The sequence below is a fragment of the Furipterus horrens genome, unplaced genomic scaffold (genome assembly GCF_987537825.1).
Source record: "Furipterus horrens unplaced genomic scaffold, mFurHor1.1.pri manual_scaffold_5, whole genome shotgun sequence".
Classification (NCBI taxonomy): Eukaryota; Metazoa; Chordata; class Mammalia; order Chiroptera; family Furipteridae; genus Furipterus; species Furipterus horrens.
In genome coordinates this window covers 25,041,574-25,063,407 of record NW_028327175.1, presented here as the reverse complement: position 1 = coordinate 25,063,407, position 21,834 = coordinate 25,041,574, and the positions used below count along the sequence as shown (strand labels likewise).

At 42.3% G+C, this 21,834-nt stretch overlaps 1 protein-coding gene across 1 annotated transcript in view; it reads left to right on the top strand.

Moving 5' to 3' along the window:
• Window positions 1-21,834, top strand: part of TRIO (trio Rho guanine nucleotide exchange factor) — a 329,457-nt gene that overhangs the window by 133,075 nt on the left and 174,548 nt on the right. The window contains exons 5-8 of the mRNA XM_090276222.1: window positions 913-1,425; window positions 2,991-3,113; window positions 7,179-7,370; window positions 16,787-16,918. Of these exons, the coding sequence (XP_090132348.1) occupies window positions 913-1,425; window positions 2,991-3,113; window positions 7,179-7,370; window positions 16,787-16,918 (960 nt within the window). The remainder of the gene's footprint in view (window positions 1-912; window positions 1,426-2,990; window positions 3,114-7,178; window positions 7,371-16,786; window positions 16,919-21,834) is intronic.

The window sequence follows — 21,834 nt, the reverse complement described above, 5'->3', positions numbered from 1 at the left end:
TAATCGCCTGGCCCCTCATGCTTTCCTTGAGGCATAAGTCCTGTATTAATCCTGCAGCACACCTGACAGGTAGAGTGAGTTTAAAATTTCCTGTTTAGTTGTAATTGACTAAAACTTGGTCACATAGTGCAGATTATGTACAACAGTTGTACTGCTCAGAATCGTTGTTGGTTATTGCAGTGAACGAACCATTCTGGCTTTACCTTTGTGAAAAGAGCTTCTGACAGCTTTCTTGCTAACTTATCTTGTGTATTTTCTACATTAAAAGAAGTCATTCATATTCTCTCACTGTTATTCTGTGGGCGGTGAGTTTAGGAAAGAAGAATGATGAAGGTGGGCTGGTTGCAGCAGCATGGATCAGCCACCTTATAAGCAGCTCACAAATAAGTGTCCTTTGTGGGATGTGGTGCTCCAAAGGGTTTTTGAAGCCCGTGAACAAGACATTAGCTTGACTGCAGGTAGTAAGAAGCCTTGGCAGAGTTCTCTGTTGGGAATGAGGTGGCCAAGTGGCGTGGATGAGGAAGGCTGTGTTGACAAAAGTGATATTTCTGAATCACCTGCCCTGTACTTGGCAATTGAACACATTTCCTGGTTAATGTGCCTAAGATAGTGGGTTAATTTCCACAATCTTGGAAAGAAATCAAATTTCTTTAGCTCTCATGAAATACATATGATTCTAAGTATTCCAACTAACATATGTGTTACTCTAATGAGTTTATTTTCACCAACTCTACTATAATGCTTCTTTTATTTACATTTATTTTTATGGGTCCAGTACAGGTATATTATATTTTCTATAAATAGGTTATTTACTTTAAGTTTGAAAATCTGTGACTAAATGTTGGTAATTGCTTTATGATGAGACTATATAGAATCGGTTCATTTTCTCATACATATTTTTTTTCCCTTAAGACAAATATGGTCTCTTTAGAAGGCCTTACCAAAGTAGTTGATCCTTCTCAGCTAACTCCGGAGTTTGATGGCTGCTTGGAATACAACCATGAAGAATGGATTGAAATCAGAGTTGCTTTTGAAGATTACATTAGCAATGCAACCCACATGCTCTCTCGGCTGGAGGAACTTCAGGACATCCTAGCCAAGAAAGAGTTGCCTCAGGATTTAGACGGGGCTCGGAATATGATCGAGGAACATTCCCAGCTGAAGAAGAAGGTGATTAAGGCCCCCATAGAGGACTTGGATTTAGAGGGACAGAAGCTGCTCCAGAGGATTCAGAGCAGTGACAGCTTTCCCAAAAAGAACTCAGGGTCAGGCAATGCGGACCTGCAAAGCCTCTTACCCAAGGTGTCCGCCATGCTGGACAGGCTGCACTCGACGCGGCAGCATCTGCACCAGATGTGGCATGTGAGGAAACTGAAGCTGGACCAGTGCTTTCAGCTGAGGCTGTTTGAACAGGATGCTGAGAAGGTAAAGGAGGAGGGAGAGGGATGCTAACATGAGATGTGCAGGGAAGCTTCCTGGATCATTAGGTCTCAGCAGCCAAGGCTGGTGGGGGGAAGAGAGAGGGCTAGGGCAGGGTAAGTTACTCAAGTGGCATTGGTTAGAAACGGTAAGTGTCAAGTTCAGAGAGTGCCCTAGATCATTCAGAGAGCGCCCTCAATCTGCTTTCCATTGCTATTCGTTGTGCAGTGCAGTGCCATTTTAGAAACTTAGAGTTATTAATTACTGGTATCTTGGTTTAGAATGCCTGTAAGAGAGATGAGAATATCTCCAGCTAAAAGAGTGAAACTTTTATGGCATTATATTATTGAAAGCAATAATTAGGTATATATATATATATGTCTTTTGCTAATAACTGCCCTTCTGCATGGAAAAAAGCTAGTGACAGAACACCATTCAGATCTTTTTTTTTTTTTTTTTTTTTAAGGGTGAATAATGTATTAAAAATAATAGCTTCTGGAAAATACAGGCAATAATTGTTTATGGTCTCATGTTTTATTCTTGTGCTCCAGACAAACAAACTAGTCAACGAGAATTCTTGTCAGTTACTGGCTAACACTCTCAGCCATGTGAAAACAGTGCACTTATTTATAGGAATGTATTGCAAGCCATGAATGTGGGTGAATTGATAACACTTCATTTGAGCTTAGTGAACGTTTTTCATGGACAAGAGAATGTTTTATAAAGTAAAAAACCTACATTAGAAATCTTTGATATAAAAGGATCTTTCAAAAGGTGACTATCCAGTACTATTATTTGGTAAGCTTTTAACATATTTGTCAGTATACTTAGGTTTTAAGTATTGCCTTGTCAAAGACACTAGAAAATCTTCCTTTCAATTACTAGAAAAACAGCTGACCATCTCTGGTATACTGGTTCAAATCATAGTAGCAATGCTAATTGGTAGGCATTTCTCCAACCCCCCTTAAATGTTTTCCTTGTGAACAGTGTAATTGACATCCTTCTCCAGGTAGCATCTTGATTGAACCTTAAGAGAGATGTCTTTGTTAATTTTTTCTAAGTCCTTTTTATTTTCACAGTAAATTTGTACTGTTTGCATTTTACCAGATTTCTTTTATACTTCTTACATTAAAGAACATTTGTTTAGTCTTTGGAATTGTTATCAGTAAGCTGAGGGAATAGCAAAACCCACCCAGAGATCAGAAATCCCTGATTTTACCTATTTGGTTTGTAATTGAAGAGCAGTGTGGTCTGTTCAGCAGTTCAATATAGCAGGGGAGCTGGGTTTAAAGTCAAAAGATTAGAGTTCTTAATTAGCCTGGGGGATTTGAATACCTTTGCTCCTTAATTCTCCATCTGTCAAAGGAAACTATTATAAAAGATTTTCTTATAGATCCGGCAAGTTCGGAACTGTGCTCCCTTCTGAGAAGTCAAGAATCATCTGGGCCCCAATGTCTGAGAGGTTATCAGAGGAAGGATGTTGCCTTTCTTGTGTTTGGACCTGTTCCTGGGTTTATGTCAGTCATTTCTCTTTCTGGAGTGATTCCAGGTTGTCTTTTTTGTTTCAATAGATGTTTGACTGGATCACACACAACAAGGGCCTGTTTCTGAACAGCTACACTGAGATTGGGACCAGCCATCCACATGCAATGGAGCTTCAGACACAGCACAACCACTTTGCTATGAACTGTATGGTAAGATTCTGTCAGAATCAATGTGTCCTGTATGGGAAAGTATTTGAGCAAACAGGAGGCATTTCCTCAGATCACACCCCCAGCATGCAGCCAGGAGGCCACGTGGGGCCTTCAGAGTTACTGATTTGATGGTGGCAGCTGACCTCCAACTGTGGGAAGTTCTCAGTGTTAGCAGTGTCTAAGTAGCTAGTTTTCAGTTTTCAACAAACACAAATGAAAATGAGCAAGCAGATAAACCAGTGAAACTTGAACCAATTATGTGGATGCCGGTTCCTGTGCTCTACCTCGTGGGGTTCTGCAGGGGCTCTGGAAAAGCTTCTCAGATGGAGGCTTAGCGAGTCCCCTGAACAGACCCTGTCAGTGTGCTGGCGTTCTTGAAAATGAAGAAATTAGCCAGCCTAATTCTAACCCCAAAGGCATACCCCAGTTCTCCTAAGACATGAAATTTCCTTCCAAGTTGAACTGAAGGACTGGGGTCCGATGTCAGCCCTGGCTGGAATCCCCTGGCTCTCTCTGAGTCTGATGCACTGGACAGCCTTGGCCTGCTGTGACCAGGTAGGGCTTGCTGCAGGCTGCAAAACAGAAACCAAAAAGACCCAACAGTGAATTTTGAATAGCACCTTTGTTACCTTTTTTGCGGTTACTATAACTAAAAATTATGTGCTGTTTGATGGGATACATGGTTGCTTCTATAGACAAGTAAGTTTCTAGAAATTTCCTCTTCAAGGACAAGGAGTTTTGGTGTGGTCTTTGACTGGCCTTGTGAGAATTAATCACTCTTAGGCCTCGTAATATTTGTTTCAGAGCATTGAAGCAGTACATAGATGGGGTCTCAGTTTAAATTAATTAAGATGTCATTTAATTAAAGTTTGGTCAACTAAGTGCTTCAAATTAGGTTGTCTCAAAGATAAGACTTAGCAATAAAATTTTTGTAATAGACTCCATCAAAACATTTGATATCTATCCTAGAGTATAAGGAAAAAATTTTCTGGTGTAAGGGAGAGCCAAAAATGTTCACTTCTTCCAAGAATTTCATTAAAATTCCTACCAATTTTTCAAAATATTCTGAAACTTCAACTAGTGTTGAAAAGCACATTCAGCCCACTCCATCACATATTTTAAAAACTAGAAATATTTAAATATATTTTGGCATTATCAGTGACAGATGTAGGTATCAACAGAACAGGAAGGATGGTGTGGACGACAGGAGCATGGGTTATGAATACAAAGGTTTTTAATTCTGACTCTTCTACCTACCATGTGACCTTGGGCAGGCTGCCGAACTCTGAGCCTTGGTTTCCTATCTGTGAAGTGGGGATAATGTCTACCTTCCTTGTTGTTAACATTATTTTATTCTCTCTGCCTGTGCAAAACACTAAGCATAGGGCTGAACACATAATAAATACTTGGTAAATGGTTGCCACTGTCAGTAATGTCATCAATTTAATTAAAAATACTTTTAAAACAAGAAACTTTGAAAAATATGAGTTTTTTCTTTTTTTTTTTGGTTAAAATATATTTTCTAATTTTCTACAATACAGTAGTCCCTCTCTATAACGCAGTTCACTTGTTGCGGCCTCACTGTATTGCGGGATTTTTAAAAATATGTTTATTTATTGCGGATGTTTTGCTATATCACGGGATTTTGCGGTACTGTATACGTATGTTAATAAAGTAAGTAGGTTTAAGAGTGTAGAATATGTTTAAGAACATAAGTAGTGTTTATAAAAGTGTGGAAAAGGTTAATAAGGGAGTGGGAAAAGTTGATAAGGAACTGGGAATGGTTTATAAGTGTGTGGGAAGGGTTTATAAAGCCTTAAAATATATATAAATACTAAAATAAATGTAAGGTTCCTACTTCGTGGACTTTCACTTATTGCGGGGGGGTCTAGAATGTGATACCTGCGATAAGTGAGGGAATACTATATACTTCTATTAATGTTTCTAAGTTGAAAAGTTAATTTAAAGAATGTGGTAGCCCTGTGCCATGCTGGGTGACGACTGGGGAGAGCCTTTTAGGCCTGTCCTGCCCTTTCCTCTCAACAGCTCCAGGAATCCTTAGCCTTCGTCTAGGACATTTATCTATGCAGAACAAGGGCCTGTTACCCTCACCCCTTTCTTGTATTATCCACAGTGTTTTAAATAATTTTGAAAAAGAAAAGGAGAAGATTATTGATAAATATCAATATGCCAAGTTGATAATCTTTAAAGAAAGCATATTAAGGGATACCAACAAGTATGCTCACTCTGCTATCACATATTTTAAAAGGAGTGATGGTAAGAATGGAGGTGTAGGTACTTCTAATGTAGGGAATTGTATACTGTCATATTTGAGTACAGGTCGCTATGTGCCCCTGTGTTCCTTCATCTGTACCAGGAGTAATGACGATGTGCAAAAGGTGTCCTGCACAGACCAGTACTCTACAGCCTGTGACTACAGTCTGGTTGAAGACCTAAAATTAATTCAGGGAGCTGTAGTGGATTCTAGGGGCAGTGAAGTGCCTTCAGTGGGTCCCACAGGAGAGCCATTGGAATGGATAGCTCTTGTCTGGATTATAACAGGAGCAATCTGCTTGAATTGTTCCTTTCAGAGCTTTTGGGTTGACTTTCCTCTTTAAGGTGGTAGAGAAAGCAAACATTAGTGAATATAGATACCTGTCGCTGGAGGGAGAGTCTGCCTATGAGAAAGGGAGGCACTGCTTTTGACTTAAAGGACACTCATGAGAGCATTGATGCCACCCGAGCCAGTGAGGCCAGTTCCCCACTGCTCGTGGCCTTGACTGGCTGCCGCAGCCCCCATGGAGTGTACTCTCTCTCTGCCACTCTCCACATCCAGCCATCTGTTAGCTGACTCTTGCCTGCAGCTGCAGCCCAGAAAAGTATCTCAGAGGCTGAAGTCTGTGGCTCTCTGATTCCAGATCTAGAGGACTCCACTTAGTTAGGTTTGGGTCAGATACGCAGGAAAAGTGGAGTACAAGAAGGAGTAAGGAAAGAATGGACAAGTGGGTTCTTCGGGATGCTTATGTGGGTGGGTGCAGACCAGGTAACAACCAGGAGGCTCTTGCAGAGGTCTGGGTGCCGGCCAGTGGGAGACTGGCCCAAAGGACCAGTGTAGGAAGGGAAGAAGAGAGGGAAAATGTGGAGGAATTTGGACAGGGGAGGTGAGGAGATGTAGGGACAAGACTGGAAGGAGCCAACGATTTTGGGGGACCCATGGAAAGCAGCAATGTTCTGATGCATCACAAAAAAATCTTAAGTATGTGAAAAACAACAGCCTGGGCTTTGTTGAAGGTGTGTATCCCCACCGCAGCCTTGGTTACAATATGACCCTCCAAGAATATCAAAGGAGGAAAGGGAAATACCATAGCAAGAACTTGTTTTGCAAAAAGTGCAGGTTTTATTTTTTATTTTAAGCTTTGGTTCTTATTTTTGCAGGAAACTGGTGGACCTGAAGATAGGAATTTGAACAGTCAAAAAGCTTGATTTAACATTTGAACACAGCATTGTTCTGTGCCCCAGTTCATTTTCCTTGGAGAGAGTGGATCCATTTACAGAATATTTTCAGTTGGCACCAAAAAGATGATTTGGGATTATGTAGAAAGGAGAGCTTGTTTTCACACAAATGGCCTTGGATTGCTAAGTACATATTTAGTGGTTTCTGGGTTCTAGTTAGAAACTGAACTGTTGGGTTCCTGCAGTTCTGGGTGACTGTGAGTCAGTAGGCTTGCCATCTGGACCCTTTTCAGGATCAGGAGCCAAGAAATGAGTAATAGTGTATTTGTGTGCACACACTTGTGCATTTGATTGCTCAGGACCTAACAATATGTCTTTCAGCTACTTGGTTTGTAATTTTGCAGTCTTAAAAACAGAAATGGGAACTCATACTTAAGAGTTCATGGAAATCCACAGAGCAAATATGTGCACTATTACATAGCAGGTGATTCTGCTATTAAAAATATGATAAGCGAATAGGCTATATTTCAGAAAGTGCTATTCGTGTGTTTTAAAAGAAGACTCTTGTTTGCCTTCCCCTAAGGAGACCCCTTTTTCTGCCTCTTTCTCCAGAATGTGTATGTCAACATCAACCGGATCATGTCGGTGGCCAATCGCTTGGTGGAGTCCGGCCACTACGCCTCACAGCAGATTAAGCAGATCGCGAATCAGCTGGAGCAGGAGTGGAAGGCGTTTGCCGCCGCACTGGATGAGCGCAGCACCTTGCTGGACATGTCCTCCGTTTTCCACCAGAAAGCGGAAAAGGTCAGTGCCCAGCACGAGGTGGTGCCTGGAACACTGCCTCCTCCAGTAAGTGCTTCCATCCCTGCAGCCAGATCCTTGGAGGCCTTTGGTGTGGCTCTGAATCAGTCAGCTGTGAGCAAAAACCCCGGCTGTCTTACCCGCTGCTGTGCCACCTTACTCAAGTGATTTCACCTCCCCGTTCCTCGTTTTCTCATTGTAAGGTAGAAATAAAAGTCTCTACCTGAAAGGAGTGTTCTGTCGTGGAAATGAGATACTCAGTGCCCTGCACAGTGCCTGGTGTACAGCAAGTACTAATAAGTGGTAGCCACTGTTCTTTACCCCTCTTCTCCCTCTCGTCCTCTTCCTCCCATCCTCTTTGTTATCGTCACTGCAGGATTCTAATTAGGATACTTTGGCAGCAAATAACAGAATGCCTGACTATCAGTTTTAAATATCAGGGCTTTGCTTTCCCCTTGGACACAGAAACGAAACATAGCAAGTTCTAGCCCCATGACAATGCCAGGGCTTGGGCTGGCTCTTCTCAGTCTGCTCGACCTTCCCCACAGGGTCACAGGATGTGTGCCGTCACTCCCAGCACCAGCCCCTCACCCATGAGGCCCAGTGGAGACAGGGCTGGCACGGAGTGTCTTTACCCCTCACTTTCATCAGGGAAACTTATTGTCAGAAGGTCCCGCCACCCCAGGGCTTTCCCATAATCCAGGAGTGGGGTGTGCCCACACCCTGGTGCAAGGGAGGGTTGAAGGAGGAGATCCAGCTTTTCAGCCCCCCAAGCAGTTGGCAGGCTTGGCCAGCAAGGGCTGGGTGGGAGAGTGGCTGTGGGCGGCAGCTTTCAGGGTCTTCCACAATTATTAAGTGATTTGTATGATTCTGACACGTTGGCTTCACTAGCTGATGTGCTGGTCAAAACAGCTGATTTAAGAGGTAATGTGTAATGTGTGCCTGTAACACGACCCACGCCTCCACAATCCCTTCCTCAAACAAACCAGCTTAAGTAAACACACTCTGAAAGTTGAGAAAGGAAAGTGGTGTGCTGAGGACAGACGTCAGCGTGGAAGGTGTGCCCGACGGTGGAATTCTTTTTTAGGATGTTGACAAAGAGCACAGGAAATTTTAACAACTGGAAAGACGTATGGGGAAGAGGCAAAGGCTTGCCTTATTTTAAGGGAAAAATATTGATACAGCTTTTGGGGGGGAAAACTATATTCATAGGGATTTGCACTGATGCTTCTAAGAAGGAAATACTATCCCTTTAATCTAGAAACAGTCTCTGTTGAGGAGCGAAGTCAGTAAAGGTAAGACAGAGGCCCCAGCTTGCCTGGGCTTTGGGCAAGGCAGCTAGTAGAATGTTGCACAAGACACTAATTAGTGATCTCAACCCTAGAAACCTTTGAAGTATGAGACGAGAGAGGAAACTGAGTGGGATATGAAGAGAAAAAACCTTAATCTCCTTGTATAAAAACTAAGCTGTGAAAAGGGACTTGCAGGTTTTAGTAGTAAGATTTTTCTGCTTACTAACCATATGCATTTAACTAGTTTAATGGTAAAGGATAAATAAAAGCTCCCACAGAAAAACATCTCTTTTAAAGTAATAAGAACCCTCTTCAAGATAAAGTAGTACTGTCTGCAGGATTGTGAGCTGCTCTTGTCCTTATCATAGTGTAATATAGTGATGCACTGTTCACTGGGCATTCCTGGGAGTGGGGAGGTAAGCTATGTGCTGCCCGCCCATATGTCAGCTGGAAGGTAACCCAGCATGGGGTACAGCAGCCCCCCTGGACCTGGAGTGGGGTGTACATTGGCAGTGGGCCCCCAGAAAGGTATGTCAAGATGATACAAATAAATTTGAAGCACCACAAGCTGCTTGGGTGAAAGGCAGGTAGCCTGAAGCATAATAACACACAGGGAATATCTCTTTCATAAACATGGCAGGATTCAGCATTGTAAACAAACCCGAAAAATGAATTACTGCTCTCACCTGCCTGAAAATAATCTAGAAATGTGAGTGCCATGGGGCATTTCCCCCTTGCAATGTTTTATTATTAAAAATTTCATACTTGCAGCAAAGTTGAAGAAGTCTAGGCTATTTTTATATGGATAAACTGAGTGGCTGTAAGTTACAGATTTGAAGGACACTAAGTTAGATGACTAATATTATTGAACAGGATTTCCTGGTGTCCTGCATAAACAATAACAATACTGGAGGTGTCCATGCATATCAAGTGGCCAGAGAAGAAGCCAAATCTGAGCTTCGGGATAGAGTGGCTGGTGAGGGGGCGCCCGGCATCCTGATAGGCCATGGCTGACGCGGAGAGGCCTGCCCAGGCAGCGGAGATGTGCCCAGGGTGTCTTCAGAACATGTTTTCTTCCCCTCAAGCACTAACACATTGTGTATCCCCCCTTCACTGAATGAAAAAAGAGTAAGAACCTTGAAATTCTGGTGTGTGGAAGAGGGTCACATTTACTAACACAGTTTTCCCCTACTCAGGAGAGCAGCCACAGGACTAGGTCAACTTTGTTTCTTCTTTTTATTTTGTTTTTAAAATTTTATTTATTACTTTTTAGAGAGAGGGGAAGGGAGGGAGAAAGAAAGGGAGAGGAACAATGATGTGTGAGAAAAATAGCAATCAGTTGTCTTTTGCACGCCCCCAACCAGGGACTGAACTTGAGATCTAGGCATGTGCCCTGATTGGGAATCGAACTGGTGACCTTCCCGTTCTCAGTCTGGCACCCAGTCCGTTGAGCCACATCAGTCAGGGCTGTTCCTTCTTTTTAAATGCTTTGACTTCCAGTTATGCTTAAGCTGTTTTCACAACCTCTGCTGAGAAAGGACCAGAAACTTGGACGTCATAAGTTAGGTGTCCATGATAGCCACTTCTTGAATGCCGTCCAAAATTCTCGTTAAGAATGTAAATCTTATTAGGGGGACGTAAGACTCAAATATGCGACCCGGTGATTAATGGTCTAATGAAAGGAGGCAGCCTTCCTATCAGGACGGCAGTCCCGGAGAGGGACAGGGGTTTGCTGAGCCCCTAGCCTTGCTGCTCTGTCCCTGAGTGTTCTGGTGGTGGCATTTGCTGTGGTTTCGTAAACATGAATCTTGAGGTTAAAACTAGATGAGAATGACATTGTGTAGGTGTTTTCTTTCCGAAGATGTCTGGGCCATTCTTTCTCTCTCATGACCTCCTCCCCAGGGGAGGTTGTGCAGAGTCAGAATATCAGTGTGTCACTGTGGAGACATGACCTCTGTGTGAGCAATTCTATCAGTAGACGTGGTCAGGGGCTCCAGCCTTCACTTTTTCCATCATGTGAGATAGCCACTGGACAGTCCCTTTGTATTAAGAAATTCCCATAGCAAATGTTTTTAGAATAACATTTTTATAACATAAAGAAATAAAGTGACTTGCCCTGGTCGAGTGGCTCAGTTTCAGGTTCAGTCCCTTGTCGGGGCCCATACAGAAGGCAACCGATCAATGTTTCTCTCTCTCCCTTCCTCTGTCTCTAAAATCAACAGACATATCCTCAGGTGAGGATTTAAAAAAAAAGAGAGAGAGAGAAAAGAGAAGAAAAAGAAATAAAGGGACTTGATTTTACTACACTTTAAAATCTTTCCTTTTTACTATTAAAAAACATGATCTAGAGCCACACTGCCCCATATGGTAGCCAGTCACCACGTGTGGCTTTTGAAGTTCCTTCAGGTTCAATAAAATATATTAATAAAATAATTTAAAAGTAGAATTAAATGAAAATTCACTTGCTCAGTCACAGTGTCTGTATTTCAGAGGCTCAGTGGCACGTGGGGCTTGTGGCCACTTAGTAGGCGGCACAGGCTACACCTCAAGCACTACAGGGAGTTCCGTCTGTGCTGATGGCAGTTTACCCTCTGAGTGAACCATACATCTGATGCCCTTCTTTTATTGGTGGCTTTCAGGGCCTCTAATTCCATAATAGCCAAGAAAAAAGCAACAACCAGTTTTTGCAGAGTCCTTTGAAATTTACAGCTCTTTAACACAAAAATCTCATTCCTTTTTTAAACCAGGCCAGTGAACTAAATGGGGCTGGTGGCATTGTCCTTATATTCTCTTTAGGGAGTGATTTGCACATGGTCTCAAAGCTTGGCCTTTCATTAGGTCTAGGAAGATCCTTTAGTTCCTGACATAATCATACACTGTTTCAGAAACAAGCACCTAGATTAATATTCTTATAAAGTTTCACTTTCCATAAAAATTTTAGAAGTAACATTTACTGTAAACATGACTTATACTTACCATTTGGCTAATTTTATCTTAAGTGTGGGTTGAAATGCCGAGGAAAATAATACTGCTTCAGTATTACCTGTTGAATTTCTAAGGCAAATAATACATATCTAATTGTTTCCATCTTGATGTTTTACTTTATTAAAAGCAGAGGCCTAATTCTTGACTTACGGTAAAACAAAATTCTCATGGAATTGAAAGGAACTGGAGTAAATAAACATATGTGTATATAATAAAAATGTATTCATGAAAAATTATTCAGATGTAAGGTACTTGGAGTGATCATTGGCCATTGTGGTTCAAACTGAACCTGTCTTCTCTAGCTCGCTTTGGTCGGAGCCAACTGAGCTGTGCTCACGGTGGGCAATGCCCCATCCTTCCTGTGACTTTCCTGGGCAGAGCTGGAAGCCCATCTCCCTGCGAGTCACCAGGAGAAGGGAGTGTGTTGGTTAAGGCTCAGGGAGTAGAAATGATGAAATAAAACTTAAAATAGTATTTTCTAGAAATGAAAACAGAAAATGAAGAAAGTAGAGATAAGAAAGAACTCTGAAGTTTGATGTCATATATAGTACTTTACATATATATATAAAATTCAACCAGTCCTAATGTTTTCCAAAAAAGAGAAAATTCTTTTACGTAAGCATTTTAAAACTTCACATTTTAGGAAGCTTCTGTCCCTCCATCTCCTAATCCAAGCTAGCTACCTGCACTCGGCTGCCACCCCATCACGCGGTGGTGGGGGTGACATTCCAGCTGTGAGGACCCCAGCTCTGGGTGGTGGAAGGCAAAATGGGCCAAGGAGCCAAGCTACTCCTGGATTGGAGGCCCTGACTCTCACTCAGCACGTGGAGATTAGTGGAATAAATGCTTATGAAAATCAGTCTGCTAATTAATAATCTAAGCTCCTCCTTTAAAGCTTATATATCGCAACCAGCTGACCCAGACTCCTTTTCTCTTCTATTCAGCCATACTTTTAAAAAGTCACCATTCTGCTCAGCATCAGAAGCCCCAGCCCTGAAGCTGGCTCCTGATTTTTATTCAGGCAGAAGCATTTAATTCTCTTTCACTCTCTTGACCTGACCCTCTGTCTAGCCAGGTGCTGGGTGTTCACATATTTTGGTCTCCTGAGCGTTTAAAGTATGAGACACTGAACTGGCTTCTGTGACCTTGCTGGAGTCCAGGAGCCATCCTCTGTTGTCCTTTATGAAGTGTCAGGCTGTGTGCGAGACAGGTTCCCTGGTGTTGCCGTCCCAAACTGAGTTTTCAAGATGGGGACAGGGGTGTGTACGTGTGTGGGTTGGAATGTAGCGGAGTGTTCAGAGAAGTTTTTAAACAACATACCAGCCCCCTGCCCCCATATGCATAGTGCACAGTATCGTTGTACAAGTTTCTCAAAGGTTCTATTTTATGGATACCTGTCGCATTTTGCTGCAAGACTTGACCCCAGCATACTTTTTCTTTGTGGAACACCTGTGAATACCCTCTTTCTTGGCTCTCAGTGGGGCTGATGCTCTGGTGGCACCTGGGTTCAGGTCCTTTGGGTGATCGGCCTCTCAGAAAGCATTTAGGGCCTGGGGCTTGCCCGTTGGGATCAAGGGTTGCCATCTCATAAATAAAAGGCAAAAATTATGCTTGCTCAAAAGTCCCTGCCCAACCATGGCCAGATATTTTTGTACCATTAGGCTATTTTAACCCAGTGAGTTTAGATGTGCAGAATCCTTCCACAAGGTGTCCACGTGGCCATCCTTTCCTATGTATTTAGAACTTGGCTACATATTTTCAGGTATGTATAATCAAATACCCTCAGGATATGTTAAGAAATTATAAGTAAACTGCTTTTATTACAGGCATATATAAATTTCTTGAATGTTTCTTTATTGGTTACTTCGAAAATTGGAGTTGAATATATTTTATTAGTCGTTTTGATACACTAACATATTAGTCTGACACTTCTGCTTATTGTGAAGTATTATATAACTAAAATTTACCTTTAACTTGTTAAGTCAGAAGTGTTTTAGCCTCTTAAGAATATGTTGTAACTATGCTTTGTTTTGGGCTTTTTGTAGTGACCAGTGTGCAGGAGCAATTAATTCTGACTTGACCTGATGATTTATTAATGATAATGCTCAGGCAATTCATAATTGAAAATGTTTATAATAACTTAATTTGTGTTAAATGCAATAATCAAGGAGAAGAGAGTGAAATTAAGATCAAGAATAGTTAGAATCATTCAACCTGACCTGACATTTATAGAACACCCCACCCCAGAAATACTTAAAAATGTGCTTAATTAGTCATACCTGTATATGTGCGGAGGGAGGAGGTGTAAAGTCCTTTTATTACTACTTCCACTGCCTTGGGGATATTAGGCCAGTGCTGTACAGGAGGATCATGAGAATATTCCCCTGTGCGTGTGTTAATTTAGTCATGTTTGAAGCCATCAGAAACCACATGCTATCAGATGACACTTAATGCCACATGAATTCATTTCAAGCCCTAAGATTTGCATACAGATATTTTTCTGAGCCAGTATATTAATAATAAAAGGATTTTTATAAACAGTTATTATTTGGATGACTTGTCTATTTTAAGTTCCTAAAAATGTCGTAAGTACTTGAGAGGGCATTCTCATCTATATGTTTCAAAAAAATCATAGCACATTTCCTGCGTGGCAGATCAGTTAGCCTGTTTTAAATAGCCGCCCTCTGCATCCCCTGGTGAGCAGAAATACTGTGAAGAATGGGAGTAAAAGAGGTGAAACCCAGGGAAATGTGTCCCTGTCTATTTGGCTTAATTGAATTAGCGTCCTTAATTGGGCCTTCTGCTGCTTGTCTTTGACATTTAACGTGATGAATGCAGATAGGAACTCCCTAGGAAATTTGGCAGTGGCTTCTCAGCTATTGATGAATCCTGGGGACTTGGGGGTGGCCGTGGAGAAAACTGAGGAGAGATGGCGATGGCAGTCAGCAGCCTGGTTCTGCAGCCTGCAGGGGACCTCTTGTTGTTTACGTGCAAGTGGGACAGACCGGGGCGATCCGCTGCCTCCTTGCCTGTCCTTAGATTCAGGAGCACAGCGAGGAGTGTGGGAGGACTTCTCGCTCTTCTTTTACTCCTGTGTGCGTTTGCTTTTAAAAAGGTAGAAAAATGGGTCTGCTGCTCTTCCTAATGATAGGTAAATGATTTCAGATATTTTATCATTACCATTTTTTAAATTTTATTTTTAATTACAGTTTACGTTTAGTATTATTTTGTATTAGTTTCAGGTGGTTAGCATAGTCCTTAGACAGTCATACACTATACAAAGTGTTTCCCACGGTATTCCAAGTACTCATCTGGCGCCATACATAGTTATTACAATATCATTGACTGTATTTGCTGTGCTATACTTTATATTCCCATGACTGTTTTGTAGCTACCAATTTGTACTTTTTAATCTCTTCACCTTTTTCATTCAGTTCTCCAACTCCCTCCCCTCTGGCAACCATCTCTCTTTTCTGTGCCTGTGAGTCTGTTCCAATTTTGTTTGTTCATTTATTTTGTTCTTTAGATTCCATAAATATGTGAAATAATATGGTATTTGTCTCACAGACTTATTTCACTTAGCATAATATCCTTATATCCTCTTGGTTCATCCATACTGTTGCAGATGGTAAGATTTCATTCCTTTATTGTGACCAAGTAATATTCCCTTGTATATACATAGTGGAGGGTAGTAGGTTTACAGTTGTGAGGACATGAAATACAGTTTATTCTTGCATTATTTATTAATTATTGTATTATTTCCTATATGAATAACTGTTAACCTACTTTTGCCCCACCCTGTATGTACCGCAGCTTTTTTATCTTCTCTTCCACTGATGGGCACTTGGGTTGCTTCCATAGCTTGGCTACTATAAGTAATGCAGCAGTGAACATAGGGGTACATATATTCTTTCAAATTAGTGTTGTGGGTTTCCTGTGATATATACCCAGAAGTGGAATGATTGGGTCATAAGGCAATTCCATTTTAAATTTTTTGAGGAACTTCCACACTGTTTATCATAGTGACTGCACCAGCAGTGCATGAGGGTTCCCCTTTCTCCACATCCTCAACAGCACTTGTTGTTTATTGACTTATTGATGATGGCCATTCTGACAGCCGTGAGGTGATACCTCATTGTGGTTTTAATTTGTATCTCTGATGATTAGTGACATTGAACATCTTTTCATATGTCTATGGGCCATCTGTATGTCCTCTTTGTAGAAGTGTCTATTTAGGTTCTCTGCCATTTTTTAATAGGATTTTTTTTTTTTTTTTTTTTTTTTGCTGTTGTTTGAATTCTTTATAAATATTGGGTAATAACCCCTCATTGGATGTATTGTTGGCTAATATCTTCTCCCATTCAGTGGGTTGTCTTTTTGTTGTTGTTGATGGTTTCCTCTTCTGTGCAAAACCTTTTTAGTTTGATATAGTCCCATTTATTTTTTGTTTTTCTTGCCTGAGGAGATCTATCAGATAAAATATTGCTAAGAGAAATGTCAGAGGTCTTGCTGCCTATATTTTCTTCTGGAGTTTTATAGTTTTGAGCCTTATGTTTAAGTCTTTGATCCATGTTAAGTTTATTCTTGTATATGGTGGTATGTTATTTAAGAAAGTGGGTAAAGATAGTCTATACAAGAAATAGTGTTGGGAAGTTCAGACAGATATGTGGGGGGGGGGGGAGGAACCATTAGGAATTTAATGTAAGAGGAAAGCAAGAAAGTTGGACTGAGCTCCGGGAGAATTGCACCTTGCCGTCTTGCTGAGGCTGAGAGGGCAGGGCAGTTAGAAATGTGAATTCATACGTGGAGTGGGAAAATTAACCAGGATGCCCAAAACAGATAATGCAGGGCAGGGCTACTCCAGGTGTGGTCCGAGATGTGGGCCACAGAGTCCCCTGAGGTCACTGTTTCCAATTCGGGTTCCTAGGCCCAGCCCCAGTTCTGCCAGAACCTAAAGTCAGGGGCGGGGTCCAGGAATCCAGTGTGAGAACTCACAGGAAAGCCATTTGAGATGGAGAGTCAACCATACTCGGTTCTTAGAATGTCTCAACTACCCTTATTTCAAAACCATGTTAAAAAACCACTTTTCACTATGCATTGCCATTGATAGACACAATCTTTTTTTTTTTTTAACCTTCAAAGTATATGAGCAACGTGGACTCGTGGTGCAAAGCCTGCGGCGAGGTGGACCTTCCCTCAGAGCTGCAGGACCTGGAGGATGCCATCCACCACCACCAGGGAATATACGAGCACATCACCCTGGCTTATTCGGAGGTGAGTGGTCAGTTCTACCTCAGTCGCAAAGCAACAGTATTTTTGTGTCATAACACAGAAGCTGAAAAAAAAAAAATGGAAATTTTGGCTAGTCTAGAAAATAACTTTTGGTTTTTTTAGTGGAAACTATAGTGTCATTGTGACGTTTGAACTTGAGTAGGGGGTGAAAGCTAGTACAGAAAAGAGGATGGTGGGCCGTGAGCAAACTTTTCCGGGTCCTTTGGCATTTGTGGATTTCCTTTCAAGGGCTTAGATTTTCATCTGCTAATGTAAATGAAATTCCAGTCTTCTTGTCTACATGTATTTAGGAAATACACATTTGTGTGCTATTCAGTCTAGACAAACCCCATTTCATCTTCCTGAATGAAACTTTCTGGAAAAGAGGCAAACCCGATGGAGCTTCATGTTCTGGATTGCAAAGCGCACACTGTTTTTTTTTTAAAGTATGTCACGCTACTCACTGTTTTAGAAATATCAGTGTGCTGTTTTCTTCATTATTTTAGGGTGTATTATTTAATATAATTACTCTACTTTATTTTCTGCTACCTTCTTCTGTGCCAGGCTTTGTTGTAAGGACTTTATATAATAGCTTATTTAATGCTCACAACTCTGGGGCTTGTAGTATTAATAAACCCGCTGTTACAAATGAGGAAACTGAGGCTCAACAATGAGGTGACTTGTGCCAGGTCAAGAGCTGTAGAAGAGAGATCTGGAATGTTGGCCCAGGCGGGCCGGCTTCATGTTCCCAGATGCCTTTGTGTCGTATCACATGCAAGGCATAGTGATGACGACAACTACCGAAAGACTGAGGCTTATCACTCTCGTTCACATCTTGGTTACCTGGTCCTTCAGGCCAGCCTGCCTTCATGACCTGGGTTAATTCCTGGAGGTCAGTGGGAGTGCATAGGAGTTCTGTGCCTGCTTGCTCTTCCCAAGGCTGTCTCCCTTCTCCTCTGATCGTGAGCATCTATAATACTGTGTATGCTGATGGGAAAGAGTAGTGGGAAACTTCAGTAAGAAAATGTTTCCGACCCACTGGTAGAAGGCTAGGCACAGAGTAGATGTTTAGTAAATCTTGAAATCCAAATCTTCCTTGATGTGAACCACATCCACAGTGAAAGTGGTGGGGAAGAAACTGGCCATTTGCTTTTCAGTCTGGCGCTTCCTGCTTCCTCAAGCAGCTGTCCTTACCTGACCCCTGAGTGCCCAAGGGTGAACTAAAGCTGCCTGACCACTGTGACACTTGGCCTTGGAATGTGGTCAAACCTCCTTCCCCTGGAAGGGCATATCTACATGTTTGTTTCTCTAGTCACCTTTTTGCCTCACAAGATTCCTTAATCTTTCTTAGCACTATTTTATATTGTCCGTGGAATTAAAAAATAATCACCTCTTATTGTGCTTCTGAATTTCGCATCCAGTATTTATTAACTAATAGGAATTACATAAATAAATGATAGCTAGCCTATTTTATAGTAACAATGAAAATTGAAGATATCTGTAATTTTGTATTACACTGATTCATGAAGATTTTGTGAGTTCCAAAAGCATATTCTTTCCCGGCGTGTACCACCTCTGAGCACCATTGTCTGATTTCCACCTGGATACAGAAAGTGAATGGCCGTGTTATCCATGGTGTGAAGAGGTCTTCACCCCGCTACCTCCTCATGACAGTCCAGGATCTGCTCTTTGATGGCAGCTGCAGGTTTCAGGCCACTGTGGGGTTGAGGAGGAGCTCACAGAGGGTGGGCAGGAGCTGGGCTACTGTCTTTGCCTGCATGACTTTCCCGGAAGCCATGTGACCTGACCAGCTCTAGTGTCCACCTGGCTGGTTCAGTCTGCTTGTTGCCCTGGGTCCTGCTAGCAAAGTACAGAATTTCCTCACTGTTATAACTGCGTTCTATGAAAATGGGACATCTTGACATGTAGACATGTTTGCCTATGGTGCAGATTCAGTATAATCAGTACTCATAGTTTAATGGCAGGTAGACAGCTTCCCAGGCTGGGGCCTTACACCACAATTTGTAGTCCTTGAGCTATACCCTCAAGGAGGCAGTAATTTGAACAGGATGAATGGAAAAGACTTTTAGCAGAACAGAACGAATTTTTTTTTTCCTTTTAAACTATTTAAATTTTGAAATGGTTTCAGGCTATACAAGTGTTAGAACAGAACAGAAGAGCTCCGACGCTCCCTTGACCCAGATTGCCCAATTTTTAAGGTTTCACATTTGCTTCACCCTCTCCCTCCCTAGCCCTCTCTCCAGCCACCACACCAGCATTGATACAACACGGCCATCCTGCCTACAACCCTTCATATTTCCCACTCCTCCAACTACGTCTCCGTCTGTCTGTCTCTTTCCTGGCCCTGGATGGCGTCCAGCAGCGTGCATTACAGTAGTGGGCACGTCTCCTTCACGGTGTAACATTCTTTAGTCTTGTTCTGCCTCGTGTCTTTGACAGTCTTAGGGGGCATAGGCCTTTCGTGTATGTAGGATGACCCTCAGTCTCACTGCCCACTCAGGTTTCCTTGTGGGCTGACTGCGTGGCACAGCAGGGTCCCGGGACACAGACCAGCCCTGTAACTGGTAATGTTCATCTTGACCACTTGATAAGGTTGGTGTCTGTTCCTCATCAGACTTCTTGTGGCCTTAGCTTCCACTGGCAAGTCCTGCCCATGTCAGTTGTCACTATGGTGGCTGTCTGATGATGAGCACTTAATTTCCATCATTCCTTCTGTATTTCCTAGGTGCCCTTTTCTATCATAAGGAAGAGCTTTCTTATTTATTTATTTGTTGTTTGTTTGTTTATTCCCTCATTCATTCATTCATCTTATTTCAGTATGGATTTACAAAAAGCTTTTTATACTCAACAAATTATAATCCAATACTCTGTTTTGATGCCTAAATTATCCACATTTGACTAGCAGAAGCCCCTTTTTGTGTTTTTTTTTTCCCTCTAAATACAGGGTGTCCCCCCAAAATGTATACATACTTTAAATAATTATAAAGTCGGTGTTTATTAAAATACATTTCATTTTCAAAATGTAATAGAATCTACAGACATTATTTAATTGTTTTGTCAATGCCTGTTTTCAAACTGACGTCCGTTCTGGTCCAGGCATTGCTGACGATGCGAAGCAATGGAATCGCTAACATCACGAAACATTTCATTTGGTATTTGTGTGCATTCTCATTCAATGGCTGCTCTCAATTCAGCGACTGTTGCAGGTTTCGTAGCGTAGACTTTGTCTTTTAAGTATTCCCATGAAAAAATGTCTAGTGGTGTGAGGTCTGGTGAACGCGCAGGATATTCTACGAAACCCCTTCGTCCAATCCACCTGTTTGGCAAGATCTCATCAAGGCAGGATCTAACATCGTGATGGTAGTGTGGGGGGCCCATCTTGCTGTTTGTGATGTTTGCGATTCCATTGCTTTGCGTTGTCAGCAGTGCCTGGACCAGAGCGGACGTCAGTTTGAAAACAGGCATTGACAAAACAATTAAATCATGTCTGTAGATTCGGTTACATTTTGAAAATGAAATGTACTTTAATAGACACGGACTTTATAATTATTTAAAGTGTGTATACATTTTAGAGAAGGAAAACTCTGACTCCAAAAAACCTCCGCTGCCTTGCGGCATACCTCTTCAGGGGAAAGGCTAAGGGAGTAAACCCCGACAGAAAATCTGGAGCCGGAGTCCCTAAGGCGGTTTGACGTTGTAGTCAACACCGGCAACTCCTGCGGCGCACCTGAAGCCAAGCTGTATTGACTCCGTCTTTCCCTTGGACCCTTCAGCTGCGAAGAGAGGGGGGGTCTGCTGCATGGGCAACAGCAGACCCTCCATATCACCCTGCCCAGGCTCTGTAGCTTCAGCTTCACTGGAGAGGACACTCCAGCGTCATCACAAGATGTCGATTCAACACGGGAGGAGACAGGTACCGTGTCACTCCCGAGTTGGACTGCACAGCCATTCTCGGCGGTGCAGATAGACTCTTAAGAAGCTACACCATCGTCTCTCGAGACGGACGGCTGCCGACGATACATTTTTTGGGGGACACCCTGTATATATTCTTATCATTGTTTGAGCACTACTTTCTAGCATAACAAGATGTTGCTAGTCTCATCTTGTCCTTTCCCTGCCACATCCCTGAGATCAGCCATCTCACCAAGAAGTTACGGTTCCCTGCACTATTGTGTGGTATTTAGAAACTTAGGATCTGGGTACTTGAGATGGCTTATTTACTTGTTGTTGGGGGGTTTCAGTGCTTCTTAGTGCTCTGAGCAGACAGCCAGGAAACATGTATTTTCTTCCTTCCACCCATCCATCCACATACACCTACAACTAACTGTTGCTGTATCTATCTGTATCTATCTCTATTTTAAAACTAGCTCTTCCATTTCTTATTTAATACCCAGGGTTCTTCCCAGCTTTTCCCACTCTGTTTATACAGTCCTCCTCATACAGCAGCAAAACTGGCTCCCTTTATCCTCAGTATATTAACTCATTTGATGAATTAGTGTATTTGCTCAATCTCTCAACTTCTCAGTCTGGCCCCTCTGACTGCCCCCCTGCCCCCCACTTCTTTAGACAACCTGGCACCTCCACCCCTCACTGCCTTGGACCCCGGTACCATTTTCTCAATGCCAGGAGGGGAGGGGAGGGGAAGAAAGATGGAAGGGAAGGTCTACTCATGGTTTTTAAGTGTTTTTTTTTTCTTTCCTGAATCAGTGGTTTTCTACCTTGAGTGTACTAGTTAACTGTGCAGCTTCTCATGCCACCCTCCCTCTCCCCCCTCCTTCCATAAGTCTCCTCAGGTGCCTTACAGACCACACGCTGAGGCACACTCCTTCCCCTTGGCTGAAGGGCCGTAGGCTGCTCAGGCGACATTCATCCCACAGAAAGGTCACTGCCCGGCTATG